Source organism: Falco rusticolus, chromosome 8 (assembly GCF_015220075.1).
Source record: "Falco rusticolus isolate bFalRus1 chromosome 8, bFalRus1.pri, whole genome shotgun sequence".
NCBI lineage: Eukaryota > Metazoa > Chordata > Aves > Falconiformes > Falconidae > Falco > Falco rusticolus.
The window spans coordinates 47,830,498-47,855,037 of record NC_051194.1 but is presented as its reverse complement, the minus strand read 5'-3'; the positions used below and the strand labels follow the sequence as shown (position 1 = coordinate 47,855,037).

Genomic DNA, 24,540 nt, shown 5'->3' with positions numbered 1-24,540 from the left:
CCTGAATGAGATTGTTTCTTACTGTCTTATGTGTTATTTTGGTTGTCTGCTATCCTATCCATTTCTGATTACCTGATTTTGCTACGTTCTGTGCTATGTGCAAATTCTATTGTTAGAATGGCAAATACATAGGGAATATGAGAGACACTCCCCATCTCCTTCATGTGTTCAAAACCTAAAAATCTGTATATCAAAACTTACAAGATACATGGGACAGAGCTTTCTAATTTGAATTTTTAATGTAAACTTCTGTCTTTAACATTTTGACAGGAATCTCAAGTAATATAAATGGGTTTTTTACTGAAAGTATTTTTCTTTAACCGCTACCAACTGTCTTATTGTGTGGTAGTAACAACTACACACTGTCATGACAGAGCAATATTAAAAACCAGGCAAAAATAAAAAACCATAAAAAATTATCATTTCAGAGAGAAAAAGGTGGAAAACCAGGTTCAACAGACCTGAAGGTCCTGAAGGAACCTTCAGTGAAGGAACTGAAGTTGATATGGGAAAAAGTCCCAAAGTAAAAAGAGGAACATACGTGCACAGGACAGTAGTATTTTAAGATTTGGTCAAATGTGATCTGGGCCTAGATCCCAAATAAGTGATACTCCAAAGTTGTTAGCAAATGCAGTGTTTACTCAAATGCATGGTCGATCAGGATGGTCTTTGTTCTGTGGTCAGATTTCATATGAGAAAAATGTATAGCTGTAGTCATACATCAATGTACATTTTTCTAACTATAGGTTCACGGGGAAGTAGAAAAGTGGGTTCAGCAAATCTACAATTGAATTGCACATAGCTATCAGGTACAAGACCACCAGATCTTCTGTATTTGTGCAGAACAATTCTGCATCACATGAAGGAGAGCAAGGAAACCTACTTGCTCTGCAGGTAGCCCTTTTATCCTCCCCAAAAGCAATTTCTAAATGCAGAACTGTAGAAGCCCTGAAACAGCACTGGAGTCAAAAGCCCCCACATACTTACCCTATGAAAGAGTTGGGGGGAAAAATGAACAGAAATAGAGGAGAAAATCAGTAACGGTGATGGCGTTTCTGTTACCTGCCCTAGGACTGCCCACAGTGCTGACTGCAAAGCACCAGCAGATTTGTGAGGCATGGCGACAGATAAAATGTGGGCTGAGGCTGCTGCCAGGGAAGAGTCAGAGCCTAGCAGGGCTGAGAAGGGACAGAAGGTTGCCGAGTATAGAGCGGGTATCCTAATTCACAACTCACCCTCAAGCTGTACCTAAACACAGCCAAGTGTTTTCTCACAGAACCTACTTGGCAACACCACCCTGTGCCTGTGCCTGTGCCCCTGCCTGTGCCTGTGCCCGTGTGTGGTTTTGTGTGTCTGTGAGGGACCGAGGCAGGCAGGGGTCGGTGCTATGAGACCAGCTGAGTTACTTCCATGAGCGCATCTCTAGTTTATGTTTTGTTGTTCATCTTGCTGTTTAATTTATGGAACTGACTGTTACTAATATCTTTGAAGCACTTGAGGTGCCCAGGAAGACTACTCGTGAGGAAAAAGTACCTGTGGCCCTTGCCAAGGCACCAGAGCTTCCAGCACCCAGAGGTACCTGTCTTCATGGATAACTTAACAAAGAAGTTACTTCTTCTTCTTCTTCTTCTAAGCATTGTCCTACCCTCTCTTGGCCTGTCTCTGTTTCCAAACTGAGACTCTCAAGGTTGTGCGTGCTGGGTAAATGGTGCTGCACGTGTGTGTGAGGTTTTGAGCTGGCTGTTGTGATGTTTGGTGTCTGTGTTGCCCTGGTTTTTGTTCCTACTTGGCACATGTTTTCCCCAATGTGAAATGAAATGCACTAATATCTTTGAAGTGCCTGAGATGCCTGAGGCAGAGGCCCCCGAAGAGGAAGAGGAGGAAGAAGCACCAGAAGAGGTGGCACCAGTTGCTGAGCCTGGAGAGCCAGAAGCTCCTCCAGCTGAAGGTATACATACGGTGGTGTTCTGAAAGAGCCTGCTCTGCCCTCTGAGATACTGCAGTACTGAGTCTCTTTGCCCCTCTGTGTTATGTGTTGAGGTGTGAGGGCAGTAACATTAGGTCGTCTTCTGTCTGAATGTTCTGGTAATGCCTGGAGGTGGGGGTGGGTCTTGTCAGGACGTGCTCTCTGATGAGCCCATACTTTGGCTCTTGTCTGCCTTAAAAGAAGGTGGTTGTCTGAAGAGCATGCCCTGGTAGTCTGTCAAGGGTTTACTTTTCTGCTGTCCTACTTGCCATTTGGCTGTTTGCTGACATTTAGCTCAGTCAAATAAGAGGAACTACTGTCTTTAAAGTGGCTGAGATGGCTGAGGAGGAAGAGCCAGAAGAGGAGGTGCCCGTGGTCGTTTCACCAAAGCCTGTGGCTGTGCCCAAGAAACCTGTGGCTGTGCCAATGAAACCAGAAGCTCCACAAGCTAAAGGTATATCTTCTGGATGGAGTTGCTTTTCATTTTAGTGTATTGTTTAATAATTTTCTTTTGTTATCCTTTCTTTGGTGTAAGATTTTTTACATATCCTCTGCCCCTAGCATCTGCTACGCCTATCTTTGCATATGTGACTAACCAACCACTCACTAGAAGAATGTTACAGTGTTAGAATTATCTAAACTCTTTGATTTCATCATAAGTGTTGTGATCATTTCTATTTTTTTAACTGTGAAATTAAGAGGAATAATATCTTTAAAGTGCTCAAGGTGCCCAAGAAAGCTGTCCCACAAGAAAAACCACCTGTTGCCGTACCCAAAAAAACAGAACCGACACCAGCCAAAGGTACATGCCATGACTATTAGTATTATCATTAGAAAGAAACATCAAGCTCTTCTGGACTTAAGTTGAACTAATTTTTCTGGTGATGTTCTATTGGATAAAAGTGTGAAAGGAATATGAAGTACACTGTGGAGTGTCAAAAACATGGAAGAAAATCTAGATTCAATTCCTCAAGAAATATCTGCAGCTTTCAGAATTTTTGTAAAGTTTACAAATTAACATTTACTGAATGCTAAGTTTAAACAGATTAACATAATGTTCTGGAGAAGAGCCTGAGAATAAGTCTTCAGTTTAAAGAACATAATGGTGCGTCCCTGATTTTCTGACAGGCTGTATTGCTGGGTAAAAGCAGTAGTATCAGTTCTCTACCTCTTTAAAAGTAAGTTAATGCCAGCGTACCTGAGGTAGATTTGCTAGCAAAAGACTAGATATATCTACTGATGATCTTACTAGTCATGGAAGATCATTAATATAGCCCAAAAGAGAGAAATAGTGTATATTTCTGTAAATAGTAAAATCTAAAAGACAGGAGTTGTGGAAAACTGAAAATGAAGAGGAGGTGTAAAGAATGAAAATAATTGATAGAAAAGAAATTTTAATGGTAAAGCAAATGTTACTTTCCTAAAAAAATCATGTTACAATGACAAAGTATACATGAATGATACATGATTGATACTCAAATACAGTAGGATTCCATGAATAAGTCTCTGATCAGTAGTTAGAAAGAAGGTGTACGTTTTCTACATTTCTACCTTGACTCAGAAACAGAAACTAAACACAAAATTCCCATCTCCTGCGTGACATATTTGACATCCTGGTCATTCCATGTGTTTGAAGCAAAGCATAACTGGTGATTGAATGTAGCCACAGCATTTTCTCAAAGACTAGAAGACTGTGTGCATGTATTATTGATTGTCTTGTTGCTTCATGTGCATCTGTAAATGCCCACAAAACTAAGATATACTAATATCTTTGAAGTGCCCAAGGTGCCCAAGAAAGGTGTTCGGGAAGAGCCCATACCTATAACTGTGCCAAAAAAGCCAGAACCTGCACCAGTTCAAGGTACCTGTCACCCTGTGCATCAGCCTGAATGAGATTGTTTCTTACTGTCTTATGTGTTATTTTGGTTGTCTGTTACTGTGACTACCTGAAATTTCTACATTCTGTGTTGTGTATCAGTTAGGAATTCAACTATCTAGTATTTTGCATAAATAACCCAAATTATAATTTGATTTTACCATTTTGTTTTCATGTTCTGACTTGTCAGATACTAAAATGGTATATTTTAAAACTTGATCATAAGTTTTCCAGATTAGTGCCCAATTTTGTAGTCCTAAATTGATACAGTGAATGTCTCCATGACACTTTTGGCAGTCTCACTTAACATATGTGGTAGATATAAATCGTTCAAAATGAAAAAATAGGTTTTGCTCAGAAATACACATAGGAGGGCAGTAAGAAGAAGTGACAGCCTATCAAGTGTTTAAAGAAAACGCTGATAATTTTGGAGTTTATAATGAAGAAGGAATTGTTATAAATTCCAGTGGGCTACATGGGCTGTGGAAGTTGCCACAGTGAAATGAAAAACTGAGGGAAGAGAGCTACTTAAGATAGAAACATAAGAGAATAAGAAGAAACGCATAAATAAAGAATGGAAATGGAGACAAACAGAACAAAGCACACAAAAGAAATACAGGGTGCCTCACTGTAACACTGCCCACAGTGCTGATTGCAAAGCACCAGCAGATTTGTGAGGCATGGCGACAGATAAGATGTGGGCTGAGGCTGCTGCCAGGGAAGAGTCAGAGCCTAGCAGGGCTGAGAAGGGACAGAAGGTTGCCGAGTATAGAGCGGGTATCCTAATTCACAACTCACCCTCAAGCTGTACCTAAACACAGCCAAGTGTTTTCTCACAGAACCTACTTGGCAACACCACCCTGTGCCTGTGCCTGTGCCCCTGCCTGTGCCTGTGCCCGTGTGTGGTTTTGTGTGTCTGTGAGGGACCGAGGCAGGCAGGGGTCGGTGCTATGAGACCAGCTGAGTTACTTCCATGAGCGCATCTCTAGTTTATGTTTTGTTGTTCATCTTGCTGTTTAATTTATGGAACTGACTGTTACTAATATCTTTGAAGCACTTGAGGTGCCCAGGAAGACTACTCGTGAGGAAAAAGTACCTGTGGCCCTTGCCAAGGCACCAGAGCTTCCAGCACCCAGAGGTACCTGTCTTCATGGATAACTTAACAAAGAAGTTACTTCTTCTTCTTCTTCTTCTAAGCATTGTCCTACCCTCTCTTGGCCTGTCTCTGTTTCCAAACTGAGACTCTCAAGGTTGTGCGTGCTGGGTAAATGGTGCTGCACGTGTGTGTGAGGTTTTGAGCTGGCTGTTGTGATGTTTGGTGTCTGTGTTGCCCTGGTTTTTGTTCCTACTTGGCACATGTTTTCCCCAATGTGAAATGAAATGCACTAATATCTTTGAAGTGCCTGAGATGCCTGAGGCAGAGGCCCCCGAAGAGGAAGAGGAGGAAGAAGCACCAGAAGAGGTGGCACCAGTTGCTGAGCCTGGAGAGCCAGAAGCTCCTCCAGCTGAAGGTATACATACGGTGGTGTTCTGAAAGAGCCTGCTCTGCCCTCTGAGATACTGCAGTACTGAGTCTCTTTGCCCCTCTGCACTGTGTGTAGGGGAGTGAGGGCAACACTGTTTGGTCGTGTTCTGTCTGTATGTGCCTGTCCTTTAACTCGGTTGAGTAAAAAGGACTACTATCTTTAAAGTGTCTGAGGTGGCTGAGGAGGAAGAGCCAGAAGAGGAGGTGCCCGTGGTTATTCCCCCAAAGCCTGTGGCAGTACCCAAGAAACCTGTGGCTGTGCCCAAGAAACCTGCAGTTGTGCCCAAGAAACCAGAGCCTGTTGGTGTGCCAAAAATATCAAAGACTGTGCCTGTCCTTAAAAAACATACAGTTCCTTCAGCTAAAGGTACATACATCAGTGACTGAGTCTCTCCTTTTCTCTAATCTCTGAATACATTTTCCTTTGTTTCACTGATGTACACAGTGCTGAGGTATCTGGGTGAATAATCTGTCACTTTAAAATTCATTCATCATTTAATGAATGTCTTACTCTTTTTATCATGGCACTTTTCACTATTGTACATATATATGTATCTTTGTGTTCACAAAACTGAAAAATTACTAATATCTTTAAAGCACCTGAAGTACCGGAGACAACTGTCCCAGAAGAGAGAGTGCCCCTTACAGCACCTGAAAGGCCAGAATTTAAAAAACCAGAGCCTCCTCTAACCAAAGGTATATATTGCCAGGAAGCATCTCCCGAGAAAAAGTGTTTTCTATTCTTCTCTCTTTTCTTTGTTCGTAACTGAGTGATTAAATATGTCAGCTGTATTTAGACTACCTTGGTACAGACTGCTTGTAGCACAGTCTTTTGTGGTTATGGCCACTGTTTCTCACTGTGATTTTTTTGTGTGTTGGATGTCTTTTTTTTTTTTTTTAAATGTTTCATATGTACATTTATATACATGCAAATAAAAAGAATTAATCTATTTTAAAGTTCCTGAGGTGCTCAAGAAACCTGTCCCAGAGGAGAAAGTACCTGTTGCTGTTGCTAAAATACCTGAACCACTGCCAAGTGAAGGTATATGCCATCATAGCTATTACTTGTAAGGACAATCCTTTGTCCTGTTCTTCCAAATATAAATTTTAAAATAGACATCTTTTTTTTCCCCCAATGTAATGTTTGTAAATTGTTCACATTTTAGGTGATACCAGTCTGTTTCTTGCATCTACTATGATATTTTCACATTTGGAAGTAAAATATCACTTTCAAAATTAAATATTTTCAAGTGACATACACAGGATATTCTTAACAAAGTGTGTCTCTTTTTAAGATCATAATGAGAGCATTGAAGCTTTTATTCTTTCCATTTACGATGACTCATTCGCAAGTTTAATGTTTAGGTTATATTGTGCACATGAAAAATACTATCTGTCACACAACCCTGATTCATTATTACATAGAAAAAAGTAGTTTTTCAAAAGCATGCATTAACTGCAAATGTAATAGATACTGAATGATTACTTACCCTAATGTCTGTTTGTCTGTGTCTGTTGGAATAGCTTTCTCTTTGGTGATAGCTATCATTGTTCTTGTCAAACAATCTTTTCTTTGGAAACTTGTTAACCAGTTGTTAATATTCTTTAAAGAATATGAAATCGTAAAGGAGATTGAGTCTGAAGAAGCAGAAGAAATTCCAGTTGCAGAAGTAGAAGCAGCTTTGCCAGTTGAAGGTATACAAAGTACCTATGCTGGACATCCTTCTTTCATTATTGTGCACTTTTTTCTTACTCTGTCGTTCTTCACATGTGTGTCTGTATGTTGTAGGTGTCTGCGTCATTCTTCCTCTGTTAGTATATTTTGGAAATGAGTTCTGATCTCTTAACTCTAAGTACAACAAATGGATTATTTTAAATGCTTTCACTTTGTTTCTTATCAACAAAAGTCTTCCCATCATTTGGTTCCCCACCTTGGTTCTTATATTATTAACATGTTTTTTTAAGTCAGCTTGGATATTTGTACTGTGTGCATGCTACAAAACCGCAGCCTAAGGCTCTTTCATACACCCATTTAATTCAATAAGATTTTTTCACTGTCTTCATTGAAAGTGGAAAATGACCATCTTTACATTTGTACATTGCTCTTCACATAACTACTGTGGTAGTAAATTTATACTAAATCTACCTAATGTTATTTAAAGCACCGGAACCCGAAAAGAAGATCCCTGAAAAGCGAAAACCACGACCACCTACCCCACCAACAGAAGATATTAAATTGGCAAAAGAACTGCTTAAAGGTATAATCATCTGAAGCCACAATTAACAGTGGGAACTCAAACATATAATCCTTTTAAATGATACTGATGACTCTTGAAAAGCATGCTTTTAAACATACCACTTTGCAGGTTCTTTTTTTTTTTTCTTTTCTAATTTACTGTTGCTTTAATGGTGCGCCTTACTAATGCTCAATCCCTTACAATTTTTTACCACTGTTATGCCAGGTTAGTTTACATGGATTCTTTTCAATAGATATGGAAAAAATCAATTTATTAAAAAAAGTCTTAACCTAGTTAACATACTCTTCTATCCTTAACATAATTCTTCTATCTTTAAAATGTTCTTACAAATGAAAAGAATCCCCAGCAATAATTTGCTGGTGTTAATATATGAACATGGGTTTCAGAACAACTGTGCTTCGTACAGATCATCTGACTTCTTCTAAATGGTTGATCAGCCAGAATCCTAGCTTTGTAGCTCTTGTCTTTCCATTATGTCAATAGTATTAAGCAGTTTTTTGGAAAGTTCTTTTCTTTTTTGGATCTAATGACTTGTTTTAAAATTCAAATAATTTTCTTTAAAGCTCCTGAATCAAGGAAGAAAGTTGTGACTGCAAAACCTGGTGAGCCTCCAAAATTGGAACCTCCACCTGCTAAAGGTACCTAGCTAATATAAGAATCTTACTTAAATTAAGCCTGTCATGAGCCCAAAGTTGTAGTTCTCAGTATCTTCTTTAATTTGCTCAGAAATATCAATTTGTTAAATTATGTTCAACAGTGAACTCCAGTCTTGGATATATATGTTCATGTTATATTTTCACCCACCTTAATCTCCCATCATTCATGAGATTCAAGAGACAGAATCCCAGAAGAGTGAGAGTTTTTATGAGTTTTGTCACTGTGTAGATGCTCGCTTTGGTTCTCTGCTTAGGGAGAAATAAAAATAATATACTGTTTAAATATGTACAGCATTGTTCAAACATACTTAGTTTATTATTTGTCTGAAATATAACTTACTTTTGTGAGAGGACACTTTCCAGAGATGTAGATAAATAGTGAATTGTGCAAGCCACTTTACAAGTACTCCCTTATATTTTTGTATGTACTGGAGCTTAACACAAGCTAAGCAACTAAGCAGCAAACATCTCTTCTTAATGTTGTTCCAAGTTTAGAAATTAAACTAGATGGATCCTTAAGAATATCACCGAGTTCAGATGAATAGATATGTAACATAAGCCTGTAATGAAAGAGGAAAAGGAGATAAAAATGTTGCTAACTCTCCTTGAATACTTAACCTTTATAGTTTTGTCAAACCATATTTCTCTTTTGTGGATTTGTGTGAAAATTTTCTCTTATGCATAAGTCTAGAAGACAGCTGTACACAAATAATACAGAAAAGATATTAAAACTATTGACTCCAATCTCAACAGTTTTACCATTGCTTTTAATGTTCAGTAGCGCACCAGCATTTGATTTATGTGTTTGGAATGGTTAGTTGTCGGTTAGCTCTTACTACTGTTATGAAACCATAATGAAATCTGGAATAATATTCTTTTAAGTGCCTGGACTTGTAAAGAAACCTCGCAGAGTAATTCCTGAAGTTACTCCTCCACCAAAAGAAGAAGTTGTTTTGAAAAGAGGTATAGTAACTTGGCTCGGTTTTAAAAAGCCCTACATATCAACATTGTTCAGTATATTCCCCTAAGTAACATTATTTTATGTGTATGGTATGGAAAATCACACAAACAAAGTACTACCTAATGTCTGTGTTTTGTGGAAAGTGTTTATAGTTGCGGGGATGAAGTGGAGATACCCTGAAAATCTGTCAGATCCAAAGTATCTGTGATGAAAACACAGCAGAACACTGAAAATCTGGTTTCCCATAACTTTACTGTTTTCCTAATCTCTGCAAAGTCTATACTAAAGTTAACAGTTTTCCACTGTCTTCAGCTTCTGGAGCCCTAAATATTTTCCAGTGACAGTGTAAGTGTTATTAAAGTCACATATGTAGCATCTGTATTCTCTTTCATAGTTTTCTTAGAAGTACTATACAGATCGCAGAACCCTGTGGTACTATTGGACATCAATCCTCTCTCCTTCAAAGTCTGAAGCCTTCTGAATCACTTTATGCTCAATTATTGCTTAGAAAAAGGAAGCACTAATTCCAATTCTCTTTGAAATAATACAGCAGGATGACTCATGGCCATGTACCTTGAAGATTTCAGACAACATAATAAAATAGGGATATTCAGTTTTTCAGATGACAGTTTCATTAGATATCCAAGATGGATATCTGACAGGACAAAAATAAATAAAATAAGTAAAATGAAAAACAGACATTATATAAAATTGAACTCTCCAAATATAACACTTGATTCAGTCTTGTTCTCTCACTGCAGTCAATAGGAGTTTAATCCATAATCCTGCATTTTTTCCCTGAAAAATCATCTGTAACTGCAGGTATTAATGCATAATTATGTATAGTAAGTCATCATTAAAATATGATAAGAAATACAAGAAATGTTATTCTGTCATAGACAGTTAACATTGACATCTTTCCTTTCAGATGGACTGCTCTTAATAAAACCAGCTTTTTGTTCTAGATGACTTTGAATTTTAAAAATCTTTCAGAATAGTATCTTGAATACTTACACAAAATCTTCCATTTATATCAAACACTGTATTTTCCATACCTGTTCTCCATGATTGTTGATATATTTTTAATCTTTTGTCTTGTTCACCATCCTATTCTTCTGGTTATCTGTGCTTTAAAAACTGAAATTCCTTTTCTTTTAAAGTTCTTAAAAAGAAATCAGAAGAGGAAGAACCTAAACCAGAAAAAGAACCCAAACCAGAAGTTAAACCAGTACCTACGCCAGTAGAAAAAATTAAGAAACCTGAAGGTATTAGATTACATTCAAACCTATCCAGTAAAGCATGATTTAAAAAAAATCCCACTTAGGTAGTATTCTCTGAAATTCAGGAATTAAACAGATTTTAAAAGATGGTTTGCATAAAACTAATTGTGTAAACTAAAGCTTTGCTGAAAACACAGCCAAATTTGACATCCATATTTGGGTCTGAATTCTGAATTTTAGGTTTGTTTCTCAATCTTCACTGTGTATAGAAGAGAACTTTGCAAATATAGTACTGATAAAAATATAACTACCGTGAAATAGTTAATCCAACCATTCTTTTATTTAAGTTTGCAAATATTTGTCCTTTTGTCCATTTACTGTTTCTAATTTATTCAAATTTCACTCTTAAAAATACATATTCCTAAACCTTATGAACATCTGAAACAGTTTATGTCTAAAAAGAATGAGAACTTTTAAATACTTTGGAGATAATTGTATTTGGGGATTTAAGGTGTTCCAATATATCTTATAAAATAAAAATAATATTTTAGTCCCAGAAGTTCCTAAGAAGAAAACGGAGATACCTGTCATAAAGAAAGAGGAGAAACATGTACCTGAACCACCAAAAGGTACAGACGTGTGGTGTTCTTTTGCTTTATTGCAGCAACTAAATGATATTCATGCCTGAATGTCGTGCTATATTAATCTAATGCATTACTATTATCCAGTCTGTCTGTGACTATTCTGTCATGATTGACCACTTTGCATTCTTCTGGATTTCTTGTTGTCTTTAATTCTTCAGTGCTTGAAAAATTCATCTTTTTTCCATTGTATCTTGCTTTACAAGAGTTTATCTCAAGTTAATTTCTTGCTTTCTGGCTATATAGAATACAAAACAATAAATTCTGTCTTTGATTAACTCTGTATTGTTGCTTCTAACTTCAGTGTTCAGTGGGGTTACAAAACATGTACATTAACCTATTTGTAATTCTTGTGTTTGAAATGACAGAACCTAAGCAAGCAGCTCTCCCACTTCCTGGGTCTGAACCTAAACCTGTAGTAGGTAAGAATTCTTTAGCCATGAATACCAGTGCAGTCTTTCTTGTGCGTCTAGTATTTTCCATTCAGAGACTTCTGGCTAAAAGGACATTAAACAAATGTATTTAGTATTACTAAGACTAGAACTTTCATACAACCTACAGAACATATTAAAAAACATACTTAAAACAAAAACATGAGAACTCTTTTTTTTTTTTCTTCTTTTTCTTTTTTTTCTACAGCTCTAAAATCTCCAAAACCAGCACCAGAACCAGAACCAGCTGTTACTACCCCAGTGACAGTCCCAGTGGTTGGAAAGAAAGCAGGTATTTATGTTTATTCTATACTATTTATAGACTTTTTCTCTCAGAGATACCTAAATACCTTCAGGATAAAGAGAATGAAGAGCTGTACAATCATTCATTACAGAAAGATTTGAGGTTCTGTTCAAGGATCTTGTTATTCTAGGTACTGTCATCTAGTCTAAAAGACCAATGTCTCTGATACACCATAGAGATTAATCTCTGCTCTCTTTTCTGGATGGTGATGTGTGTGCCTTTATTTATTGTCCAGCTGTGAAATTTGTGTATGCTGTTGATTCCTTGATGTTGTTTATATCCTGATGTATGTCTTGTGAACCGCATCTTGTATTTTCTGTATAGCAAAAGACAGATTACATGTGTTTTTAAACAATTCTTGTGTCATTTGGTTTTCTGCTTTTAATTTGTTATTGAAGTCCTGAGGAAAAGTGACAGTGGCGTTGAAGAATCAGAGTATTACTACTTCATTTGCTATGCTTAGGACCCTGGATCATACACTGCTGTGAAAAAAGAACTGTGAAGAGTCCAGTTCCTCTGAAGCACTCTGAGCCTGAAGACCATGGGTAGAGCTGATGTACATGCTTCCTGCCCATCGTTCGAAGGGCCTCATGTTACAGCAGAGCTTAGATCTTGGGCACTGGAGAAGCCTAATCATGAATGTCTCTGGGCCATTGATTTGGTGATGTGGCCAGGCCTGCAGTGGCAGAACTAACCCACTTTGTATAGGTTGCTAGGTAGACCTTAGAAAGTTGTCATTTACTGTTACTTTTAACCTGGATTGGATTAAAATTGGCAAACTGGTGAGACAATGCCCTGTACTGTAACAGTGGTTTACTTAAATGTGTTCTGTATTGTTTGTGTGTGCCATTCTTACCTTTCTTTTGTGATTGTGCTCTAAGTTTTCTGTTGTGTGGAGAAAAGTGTTCTATGTTCATTTTATTTCAGGTATAGCTGGAAATTTTGTCTTAAAATCTATTGTTCCTGATGCTTTTTCTTATGGATTTTAACTCTCTAAATTACCTGTGAAACCTTTGTAGCTGCAGAAAAGCCTGATGCATCATCTGTACTAAAGCATAGAGATAAAATTCCTCCAGTGGAAGAAGAAAATCCTGAGTTAATTGTATTAAAGAAGACTTTTACCAAGAAACGCTTGCATCTGAAAGAGAGAATAAGTCCTAAGGAGACAGCTCTGGACATTCATGCAGTAGAGCCACTTGAATTTAAAATCTCACTGGAAACAGGTGGTGAAATACTGAAGCCAGAGGGAGATGAGCAGGAGAAAGTGGCTTTTAAATATTTTATGCTGGCTCCTGAAGAAGAGGAGTCTGAAATAACACCTATAGTTTCAAGAAAGACTACCCTTACAGGTGAGAAAATAGAAGTTGCATTAGATCACATTACTTATGCAAAAGATGAACAACCTGATAAGGAATTGAAATTGGTTTCTGTAGCATCTGAACACATGGAAAGAGATTCTGGAGAAGAAAAGGGGGATGAAATTAAATTGGTTATTCACAAGGAAGGTGATGTAGAGAGTGTCTTTGACAAGCTTCACAAACGAAAGATTCATGTGCATGAAAAAGAAGAGGAAGCTGAGTCAATTTATGTACCTAAACATATACCCAGAGAGTCATACGAGCCCAGGGACCAGAAAAGATTTCTAGGAAAAGAGAAAAAATCAAAAATTAGTTTGCAACCTAAAGAACTTCCCAATAAGGATAAAACTTCATTTGTAAAGAATATCACAGAGGCAGGAATAGATGAAACTCCTCTTCTTAGAAGTGAAGAACAGAGAGGAGGTTTTACTCTAGAGAAATCTGAAGTTCCTCTTGAAGAGTCCATGAAGCACCATGGTATACAAAATAAAACCCAGTGGATGAAGAAATCTGGTACCACAGTAGATGAAATTCCTATAGAGAATATTCTTAATAAAGATACAAAGAAAACGGAAATTATTCGAGGTGATGAGAAAGATGAGAATCTGGACTTTACATCAGCAGAACTACATTCCTTAGACCTGTCTGAGGAGACTGAACCAGCTTTGAGAAAAGACATTGACCTAGAATACCCCACTGAAGATGAGGGTGTTCCCAGAGAAAAAGCTTACATAGCCTTTAAACCATCTGTTCTTCAGCCAGAAGTAGTGGGAAAAAAAGCAAGAGAAAAATATTCTGCAGAGGAAGGAGAACTTCATTATGAGGAGGATTCAGGACAATTTTTGACTGACAAAGCTCTCCTAAGTGATAAAAAAACAGCCAAAAAGATTATACCAGAGAAGGAAGAGAAAACTACCTTCAGCACCCACTTGAAAAAAGGCATATTTAGACAGTCAGATGCCTCAGAAAAGCTGCCTGTCGAAAAAGAAGAATTTGATACAGTGATTACAGGAGAAGGAATGGAAGGTGAAGTTTCCATAGGAGAACATGAAAAGGGAGTCAAAGATGAAATAGTTGAAGGATCTAAGACAATAAAGAAAGTTCCTGTTCGGCCATCGGGGAGTCACAGTAAAAAACAATTTCAAGAAATTCATACCATTCAGGATGAACACAAAGAAACTCCAGCTCTCAAAAGCAGTGAAGGTAAAACTGAAGAAAATAAATTTTCTTTGACTGTGGAAGAAGTGAACCTTTCAGGAAAAGAACTTCCAGTTCCAGAAAGTACATCAGATGAAAAAATGGCAACTAGACATGGCATTGGAAAAAGCACATCTGTTACTATGAAAAAAGAGAAGGGAAAGCTTTCAGAAAACACAATATCAAGCAAAGGAATCCCTGCAAATGGAGAAGTTACCTACTCCTCAAGCATAGGTAAGATGATAAGTCCCAAGAAAGCAGAAGGAGAGAAAGAATACCGGAAATCTGAACCTGCTCGTGTGATTGAGCAGGCCAGCAGACCTTTGAGTGAGAACAGGAATTTGGACGCACCTGGAGAATCACATGAAGTTCTGGACGTTCCTGCAAAGTCTCATGCAAAGCGAGGTGAGGAAGACTGCTGCCAAATTCTTCCACAAAGTGCTTGTACTATTTGCCTCAGGAGAATAGCACTTGCCATTGTGATGTTTGTTTTTGTTCTTTAATACCATTCATGTTTCCATCTAGTCTGTCAGCTGGACGTATTGGCATTCAGCCATTCTTGACATGTTTGTCTTACCTGTCTGTACATACATCTGTATGATCAATGTTCATTGTCTTAGTCTTACATTTTTATAAGTTTGCCTAAATCATGTTGTGTGCCATGACTTTCTCAAAAAAACTCACATTTTTTTCTAGTATTCATTTTTCCCTCCACTGCAATAAAATCTGTCTGGCATTTTATTCATGTCTTCCCCCATTAAAAGTATCCTTTATATTTCCTTTCACAAAATGACAAGAAGCAGCGTAGCATGGGAAATATTTTTAAAAGTCTGAGATCATTCATCACAAGTTGGGCAAGTAACAGAACATACTTCACTTGTGAGAGTATCATGTTGTCCTGAAAAATATACATAATTTATAAAACTTATATTTTTGTTGTCTTCCTTAGTAAAAGTGTATACTTTTCCTAAAAAAAAAAAAAAAAAAAAAAAAACCAAAAAAAAAACAACCAAAAAACCCCCATAATTTGTAATAGGCATTTAAGAGCTATTTTGGTTGACAGGTGGGTATTGATCAAGGGCCTAACTGTAAGTCAAGTGTCAGGGAATGGCGCAATTTTACAAAGTAAAAGGCAGGATGATAAATTGAGGAATGAGGAGCTCCTAAGCTGCCTTTCAGTCCCCACTGCTGAATATATGTCTTCCCCATGCTTAAAGAAACTGAACTTAACATTGAGATATAGACAGTGTAAGTTGTATAAATATATACATAAGTTAATATCTTCTTACCCTTGTATGTGTGTATAACTACAAGAAGAGAAGGTCTGATCTGTAAAAGAAATGTTTGTCTTGATTTTAGTATGTATATTTATCTACATTCCTAATAATGTTGCTGTTCTACTTCAGAGGCCAAGCCACCAAAAGAAGAAACTCCAAAGGGTATCAGTCCAGTCAAAGGTAGGATACTACAAGACAGTATCTACAAGCAAAAGCAATAAATCAGAATTAGTTTATTAATTTCTAAATCTGAATTACAGCCAAGAAGACACCTTCACCAGCAGATGCAGAAAGAAGGAAACTCAGGCCAGGCAGTGGTGGTGAAAAACCTCCTGAAGAGCCTCCATTCACTTACCAACTCAAGGCTGTACCACTGAAGTTTGTCAAGGAGATGAAAGATATAGTGCTAACAGAAGCTGAATCTGTTGGGTCTTCTGCAATCTTTGAAGTCCTTATTTCACCATCCACTGCAATTACCAGCTGGATGAAGGACGGAAGTAACATCCGAGAGAGCCCAAAACACAAGTTTATTGCTGATGGCAAAGATAGGAAGCTGCATATTATTGATGTCCAGCTGGCAGATGCTGGTGAATATACCTGTGTATTACGACTGGGGAACAAAGAGAAGACCTCTACAGCCAAACTCATTGTTGAAGGTATTTCCTGTTTCAAATTCATCAATAATTTAAAGGCTAGCTACTCCTCAAGCTAGAAGTACTGGTACTTTATGAATTTACATTTGTTGCTAGGTGCATCCTTTTGTCACCATCAATCGCTACGCAAATTGATGTAATATGTAAGGCATTTCTGCATTACACCTTCTGTATATAAATGAGACAAATCAAAATGTTTTTCCCACAGCACTCCCAGTGCGGTTTGTGAAAACTCTTGAAGAAGAAGTCACTGTGGTTAAAGGCCAGCCACTGTACTTGACGTGTGAGCTTAATAAAGAAAGAAGCGTGGTTTGGAGGAAGGATGGGAAGATCATCAAAGACAAGCCTGGGAAATTTGCTCTGGGCATTATTGGTTTGTCGCATTCCCTCACTATCACTGATTCAGATGATGCTGATACTGGCACTTACACTGTTACCGTGGAAGACTCTGAGCTGTCGTGCTCATCTTGTGTTAAGGTAGTAGGTAAGTAATCAAAATAATGTTCTCCTTTTTCTGCAAGACATTTGGGCTGTTTTAAAATCAGGAAAGCTTTTTTTTCATAGTATTACAATATAAATGGACTTTTTTTACAGCTATTAAAATCTTGTTGTAATACAAAATCTGTTAGTTCTGTTTCTTCTATTTATCACCCATCTATTTGTAGTAGAAGACTCCTAAGCTGTGTTTTTATGTAACTTCTTGTCATGCAGAAGTGATAAGAGACTGGTTAGTAAAACCCATAAGAGACCAGCATGTGAAACCAAAAGGAACAGCTACTTTCACATGCGACATTGTCAAAGATACACCAAACATTAAATGGTTTAAAGGAGATGAGGAAATCCCTGCTGAACCGACAGACAAGACAGAAATCTTGAAAGAAGGAAATAAAATTTTCCTGAAAATCAAGAATGCTGGCCCTGCTGACATTGGGGAATATGCAGTGGAAGTTGAAGGTCGCAGATACCCAGCTAAACTGACGCTTGGTGGTAAGAAAGCTTTTATTTGTATTATATTTAATCAACTCATAGGCCAATATTCAAAAACGTCTCAAAATAGAAACAGAAAAAGGTAACCTAAATTAATATAAAGCTCTATCAAAACTTGGCCTAACCATATATGTGTTCATTTGTGCCTTTTAGAACGTGAGGTTGAGCTTTTGAAGCCATTAGAGGATGTTACAGTTTATGAGAAAGAAACAGCAAACTTTGATACAGAAATATCTGAGGATGATATTCCTGGTGAATGGAAGCTGAAAGGCGAAATCCTGAGACCCTCACCTGTAAGCATCCTTGAATTTTACAACATAATTTATTTAAATTTAACACTGTGAACAGGTTCCCTTGAGTCTTTATGGTAAGATCTTTGCAGGTCTGTCATTACTACTCACTCTAGAACTTAGAAAGGCTACACATTATGGTAATTAAAAAATGCTGGGATTACAGTACTTATTCAGACAATAATAATAATTCAGACAATAATCCTACATACATTGTTAGTAATTATGTTGATATTGAAAATAAATGTTGAATGCTGAAGAAATGTACTCCATTTCTTTATTGTTGAGTGTTAACTTTCCTTGAAAACAATTCCAGTCTTTCTAGCTGACTCCTTAATGTGTATAAAAAAAATTATAGAATCCCTTTATTAAAAATACCTTGCAGTAAGGCACTGACATTGTATTTACCAAAGTCTGTCTTCTCTCCAGACATGTGAAATCAAAGCTGAAGGAGGAAAACGCTTCCTAACCTTGCACAAAGTCAAATTAGAGCAAGCTGGTGAAGTCCTTTACCAGGCACTTAATGCACTTACTACAGCTATCCTGACTGTGAAAGGTATGATGCACAATGGTGTATATCAAATTAAGCAAGGTACACATGGGGCACATTACAAATGGTGCCTTCTGTTTTGCTTCCAGAAATTGAACTGGACTTTGCTGTGCCCCTGAAAGACGTTACTGTCCCTGAGAGGCGCCAAGCAAGGTTTGAATGTGTCCTTACCAGAGAAGCCAATGTTATATGGTCTAAGGGCACTGATATACTCAAGATTGGAGAAAAATTTGACATCATTGCTGATGGAAAGAAGCATATTCTTGTAATCAATGATTCTCAGTTTGATGATGAGGGAGAATACACTGCTGAAGTTGATGGCAAGAAGAGCACAGCAAGACTGTTTGTGGAAGGCAAGTACTTTCTTATGAATGAAACAATAAAAAGTGGATAAAGAATATATCTTTTATAACCACATTACCCTTTTTCTGACAGTATTTATGTGTCTACATTACAGGTGTGAGGCTGAAGTTCATCTCGCCTCTACAGGATCAAACAGTAAAAGAAGGGGAAACAGCTCACTTCCAATTTGAGCTTTCTCATGAAGATATGCCAGTGAAATGGTACAAAAATGACAAGAGACTCCACACAAGCAGAACAGTTTTTATGACTTCAGAAGGCAAAGTTCATAAACTAGAAATGAGAGAAGTAACACTTGATGATATCTCTGAAATAAAGGCAGTGGTCAAGGACTTGAACACACAAGCAAACCTCAAAGTCTTAGGTAATTACATAAGTAATTTAAAATATGCCATATAATACGTATAAACAATTTTTATAAGTACAAAGTGACAAAATATTGATGTTTTAGTAAATTTATATTACTAATTTACCATTTCATATCCACTATGCCTTTCGTAGAGGCCGATCCATATTTCACTGTGAAATTACAAGACTACAGTGCTGTGGAGAAAGATGATATTACTCTGGAGTGTGAACTTAGCAAAGATGTGCCAGTAAAATGGTACAAAGATGGTGAAGAACTCGTAGCTTCCAACAGAATTTCCATAAAAACGGATGGCTTGCGCCGTATCCTGAAGATCAAGAAGGCTGCAGAGAATGATAAGGGTGTTTATGAGTGTGACTGTGGAACTGACAAGACAAGTGCTAATGTCGGTGTTGAGCGTAAGTTGTCATGCCTTGGCTAAGGAAAAGTACTTTAAACATTTGTAAGACAGTGTAGATAGACACTCTCTAGGGTACAACACCAAACATGGTACCTTTAGAAAACATGCTCTTATAATAAATAGCTGAAATATCTGGATTTGGATTGTCAAGAGTTCTTATGAGAGACAATGTATCTTAAGATATTTAAGTGGCTTTTGTAAAGACAATGGTGATCAATATTTCTCATATTCATTTACAGTCAGGAAAAAAGCAGTTAATTCAATTCACTGTAGCAAATATCTGGATTAATTATAAGGAAAAGCATTCTTACTAAAAATAACCAAACTTTCATACATATTGTAGAAGTAGGTTGTAGGCTGCCCAAACTTGCAGCTTTTTAGGAAAAATAAGATAAAAATTAATCAGTGATAGTATTTGAATGCCCTAAAGAAGGGATAGGGAGATAGCTGAGATCCTTTCTAACAGTACATTTCTATGGTATAGAATGAGTGAATAACAGATGTGAACTTTTGGGTTTTTTTTATTTTAGCTCGCTTAATTAAAGTGGAGCGCCCACTGTATGGAGTGGAAGTATTTGTTGGTGAAACAGCACGTTTTGAAATTGAAATTTCCGAGCCTGATGTCCGTCCTATATGGAAGCTAAAGGGAGAAACTCTAACACCTTCACCCGTAAGGATGCTTCTTTATTTTTAGACTATAATTTCACTGGAAAAAAAGCATATTTAGTAATAATGTATTCTGAGTAATTTCTCAGAACATTCATAGTTGGGGTGGGGCTGTGTGTTTCTTTATTACCAGGACTGTGAAATCATTGAAGATGGGAAGAAGCATATTCTTGTCCTTCATAACTGCAAACTTGATATGACTGGAGAAGTGTCTTTCCAAGCTGCTAATGCTAAAAGTGCTGCAAACCTGAAAGTGAAAGGTACAGTCTTCAGTTTGCCAACATTTCCACATACATCTCAGAGCATTAGAACAAATCTAGCAGCAGAAAGGTCTATATGAACCTATCACTGAGCTGAAAGTGCTCTTCTTTGATTTCAGAATTGCCTCTCATCTTTATCACTCCACTAAGCGATGTAAAGGTGTTTGAGAAGGATGAAGCTAAGTTTGAATGTGAGGTGTCCAGAGAACCCAAGACTTTCCGCTGGTTGAAAGGAACACAAGAGATCACTCCTGATGAAAGACTGGAAATTATTTCAGATGGAACAAAGCATGCTCTGACTATTAAATCTGTTGCCTTTGAGGATGAAGCTAAATACATGTTTGAAGCTGAGGATAAGAGAACAAGTGCCAAGCTAATTATTGAAGGTTTGTCTGACTTTGCCTTTCTAGGAAAGATTTGCACCATAGTTCTTGAATAGTTTTTATCGATAACATTATTGTAATGAAATGTTACGTTGTTATAGGTATCCGCCTGAAATTCATTACTCCTCTCAAGGATGTAACAAAAAAGGAGCAAGAAACTGCAGTGTTCACTGTGGAACTCTCCCATGAAAATATCCCTGTAGTCTGGTTCAGGAATGACCAGCGATTACATACCAGCAAAGTTGTTTCAATGACAGATGATGGCAAATTCCATACACTCACAATCAAAGATCTTACTATTGATGATACTTCTCAGATTAGAGTGGAAGCTATGGGCATATCCTCAGAAGCTAAACTCACTGTTCTTGGTAAGAATACCCCAAAGAATTTACATAATGTGTATTGTCAAAAGAGTCTTGTTAAGGAAGAACGGGGATCAGAAAGTTTTGGGGTTGATTTTGGTTTGCTTTGGTGGTTCGGTGCTTTTCGGGATTTGTTGGGGGGTTTTTTGGTTTGGCCTAAATCTACATTGTGTTTTTTGTCAGTTTTACACTTTGTCATCTTTGGGTCTCCATTTCCCCACTCACAAAGGATAATTAACTTTCAAACTTCATGCAACTGCTGCAGAATTAACTATTAGATACTTAAATGGTGCTCTGAAACTCTTAGAGCACCAAAATTATGTTGGCAGTAATATTAGTAATATGCTGAATTGTTTCTTAGATACTTGTTTTCTCATTTTGCAACAGAACTGTGTAATAAGGACTACATTTAATCATTCTTGAAAGACTGAAACTTCAGACTGAAATATATCTTGACTTTTGCTTGCAGAGGGAGACCCTTACTTCACTGGGAAGCTTCAGGATTACACTGCTGTAGAGAAAGATGAAGTAATCTTACAGTGTGAAATCAGCAAACCAGATGCACCAGTGAAATGGATGAAGGATGGCAAACCAATTACTCCATCAAAGAATGTTGTTATTAAGGCTGATGGTAGAAAGAGAATCCTTATCCTCAAGAAAGCTTTGAAGAAAGACATTGGACAGTACACCTGTGACTGTGGTACTGATCAAACCTCTGCTAAACTCAATATTGAAGGTACGGTTATTTTACTGGGCTGCTCTGTAGTAGAGATCTTTTGAGGTCTGAGGTCTGTTAAGAGACTGAGGGAATCAATCGCTTTTTTTTTTTTTTTTTTTTTTTCCCCTCCAGACCGGGATATTGAGATTGTACGTCCACTATACAGTGTGGAGGTGATTGAGACAGAGACTGCCCGTTTTGATATCGAAATCTCTGAGGAAGGCATCCATGGCAACTGGAAGCTAAAAGGAGAACCCCTGACTGAATCAGCTGTAAGCAAATATTTCAGGATGTTTATTATGTGTGTCTCAACAATTTGCAGGGAGGTAGGGTGTGAGGGAAAAGAATGTGGCTACAGAAACTAAGCGAAAACTCCTTTTGGTTTCAGTAAGGGAAACTTTAATAAAAATACTGGGGTTTTTCATTAATAACTTTTTAAATGTAGTATAAAGAATTCAAAATTTTATATAACATAGATAAACAATAAATTATTTTACATAAATAAGTACATTCTGTATTTCTAGTCCCTAACAATCATGTATTCAAAGTGCAAATACCTTGTGGAATTCACTTAAGTGTAATGGCATTTAAAAATATGAACTTGGATATTCTGTGTTTACCTTTAGGTTTTGAGTTATGTTTGGTTTAAATAGATGTAGATCACATTTTCAAACTCTTTTCCACAACTATGACAGCTTAAATTGGTTTAAAATGGTATAAGACTTAATCAAATATTCTTAATTCCTTACTGGAGGTATCTGGAAAATTAAAAAGCAATACAGTCATGACTGGCAATAATTTTGCAACTCTTTGATGCAACAGTATCAATGTGAATAATACACAAAGATCAGAAGTTCCATGAAAATCAGTGTCTGGACAAAAAAAAAAGACCCTTCTCAAGGAAATGACACAGCACAAGCTTAGTAATTTCTAGGTCCCTTAGGTCTCTGACTGGGCTACACATAGGTGTGTTGGCTTGTCAGTCAGCACATTCACCAACATGAATGTGTTGCCTCTTGCCCTGTTGTTCTAAGAGGAAGCAGACTGTATTATGCAGAGGCTTTAAAAGAAAAGGCCTATGAATGAAAGTTCATAAGTTACATTGCAAGTGGTACTGGGCCTAAGAGTTGTGAACAGAAGAGAAGGCAATAGATGCATGGTATGAGAAGTGGAGGCTTTTGCAGTGAGGAGCACAAAAAAGATACTGAAAATGTTCTTTCATTTCTCCTTTTACAGGAATGTGAAATCAAGGAGGAAGGCAAAAAGCACTTCCTTACACTGTACAATGTACGCTTAGATCAAGCTGGTGGAGTAGATTTCCAGGCAGCAAATGCCAAATCCGGTGCCCACCTTCGAGTGAAACGTAAGTGTCTTTCAAACTGAAATTAATTAATTACTCATTGCCTCTTCTGAACGGGTGAAGAAATCTCTATACTGTATTGAACCCACAGCAATTCTTTCCAGAAGAGCAACTCAAGAATTAATTAGTCAAGCCATTTTAACTTTTTAGTTAAAGAATGTCCTATATTTTTTTTTGATCTTGTATAGAGTTTATTCATATAAGAGAAGCAAAAATAAGGAGATGGCCTTGAAAGCTGTTTCATGTTCTTGGCATCATATGTTGTTATGAAATCAAAGTATTACAAGCAAAGGCTTTTCTGCATTAAAGTATCATGTTAACCTGAGAGGATGGGATCACAGTGACATCTGGGGATAGGGTTAAGAGCTTGATAGACAGGGACAGACCACACGGTTGAAGACCACTTGTTTCCCACTCCAATCCTAGCCCTCGCTATTTTGGAAAACACATGCCTTATCTAGCAAGAGGCATGCAAGGCTTGGCAGGGAGACAGATGTACGACAACTTTCCTGCTGACCTTGTTCAATTTAAAGAAACACACTATGCAAATAGGAAATTTTAGGTGACCAGCCCTCCCCCTAAAAACCCAGGGTGGCCTCTTCTATTTAGGGAATGTAAAGAGCAGCATTGCGATGTCTGTCTCTCTTGAAGGAAGCCACCATGGAGATTAGTGCATAAAGACAGCAGCTCTCTCTTGGGTAGAAGTGACTAATCTGAAAATGATGTCTTCTTCTTACCAAGCTCGAGTAATTGGCTTGCTGAGACCTCTGAAAGATGTAACAGTGACAGCTGGGGAATCAGCAACCTTTGATTGTGAACTATCTTATGAGGGAATCCCAGTCGAGTGGTTCCTGCAAGGAAAAAAACTGGAGCCCAGTGATAAGGTAAAGAAATTAAACTTTATTTTGACTCATGTTTCTTCTTTCTTCCTCTCTTCAACTCCCGTTTTCCTTCTTTATTTCTCATTTACACTCTGCCAAGAGAATTACTAAAGCACAGTAATGTGGTAGTGCTGCTGTGCCACGTAGCAAATCCTCATTAAATCAAATATATTGTTTTTCCCCCCAGAAATTCCTGTATTCTGGAATACTGCAAGTGTTTATTGTACTAAGAAAAACTAAGTTTCCAAAATCATTACACCGGGAGTTTGTGCCTGGTTCTGTTGGAGACTCAGCCACAGGGGTTCTGAATTATTTTTTGCTCAGGTTAATTGTAATTACAGTGAGAGGGTTTTGAGGTGTGCTATCAGGAAATGCTTTTTTTTTTCCCCTCTGAATGCTGAGTTGCAGTCCAATTCTGCATATAAGGGGATTAAGAGGATTCAAATTCCATTTCAGGCATTTGTTCTGGCTCTCCAGATAACTTCCTGGGCAGATTTGCTTGTCAGGCACTTCTCACTCGCTATTTTTAACCCTTCATCAAGTGCTGGCTCTTAACTGAGATCTGAGCAGCCTGGAATGCAGTCAGTTTAATATTTAAAGTTAATGGTAGGGGAAATTCATAAAAAGCTTTAA

General features: G+C 37.5%; 1 protein-coding gene across 1 annotated transcript in view; it reads left to right on the top strand.

Moving 5' to 3' along the window:
* Positions 1–24,540, top strand: part of TTN (titin) — a 238,738-nt gene that overhangs the window by 124,202 nt on the left and 89,996 nt on the right. The window contains 21 exon segments of the mRNA XM_037397744.1: positions 10,403–10,507; positions 11,014–11,091; positions 11,472–11,525; positions 11,743–11,826; positions 15,800–15,850; positions 15,931–16,326; positions 16,532–16,807; positions 17,035–17,310; positions 17,464–17,603; positions 18,030–18,156; positions 18,240–18,503; positions 18,608–18,874; positions 19,012–19,275; positions 19,808–19,947; positions 20,077–20,203; positions 20,323–20,589; positions 20,688–20,954; positions 21,418–21,684; positions 21,799–21,938; positions 22,903–23,029; positions 23,768–23,910. Of these exon segments, the coding sequence (XP_037253641.1) occupies positions 10,403–10,507; positions 11,014–11,091; positions 11,472–11,525; positions 11,743–11,826; positions 15,800–15,850; positions 15,931–16,326; positions 16,532–16,807; positions 17,035–17,310; positions 17,464–17,603; positions 18,030–18,156; positions 18,240–18,503; positions 18,608–18,874; positions 19,012–19,275; positions 19,808–19,947; positions 20,077–20,203; positions 20,323–20,589; positions 20,688–20,954; positions 21,418–21,684; positions 21,799–21,938; positions 22,903–23,029; positions 23,768–23,910 (3,860 nt within the window).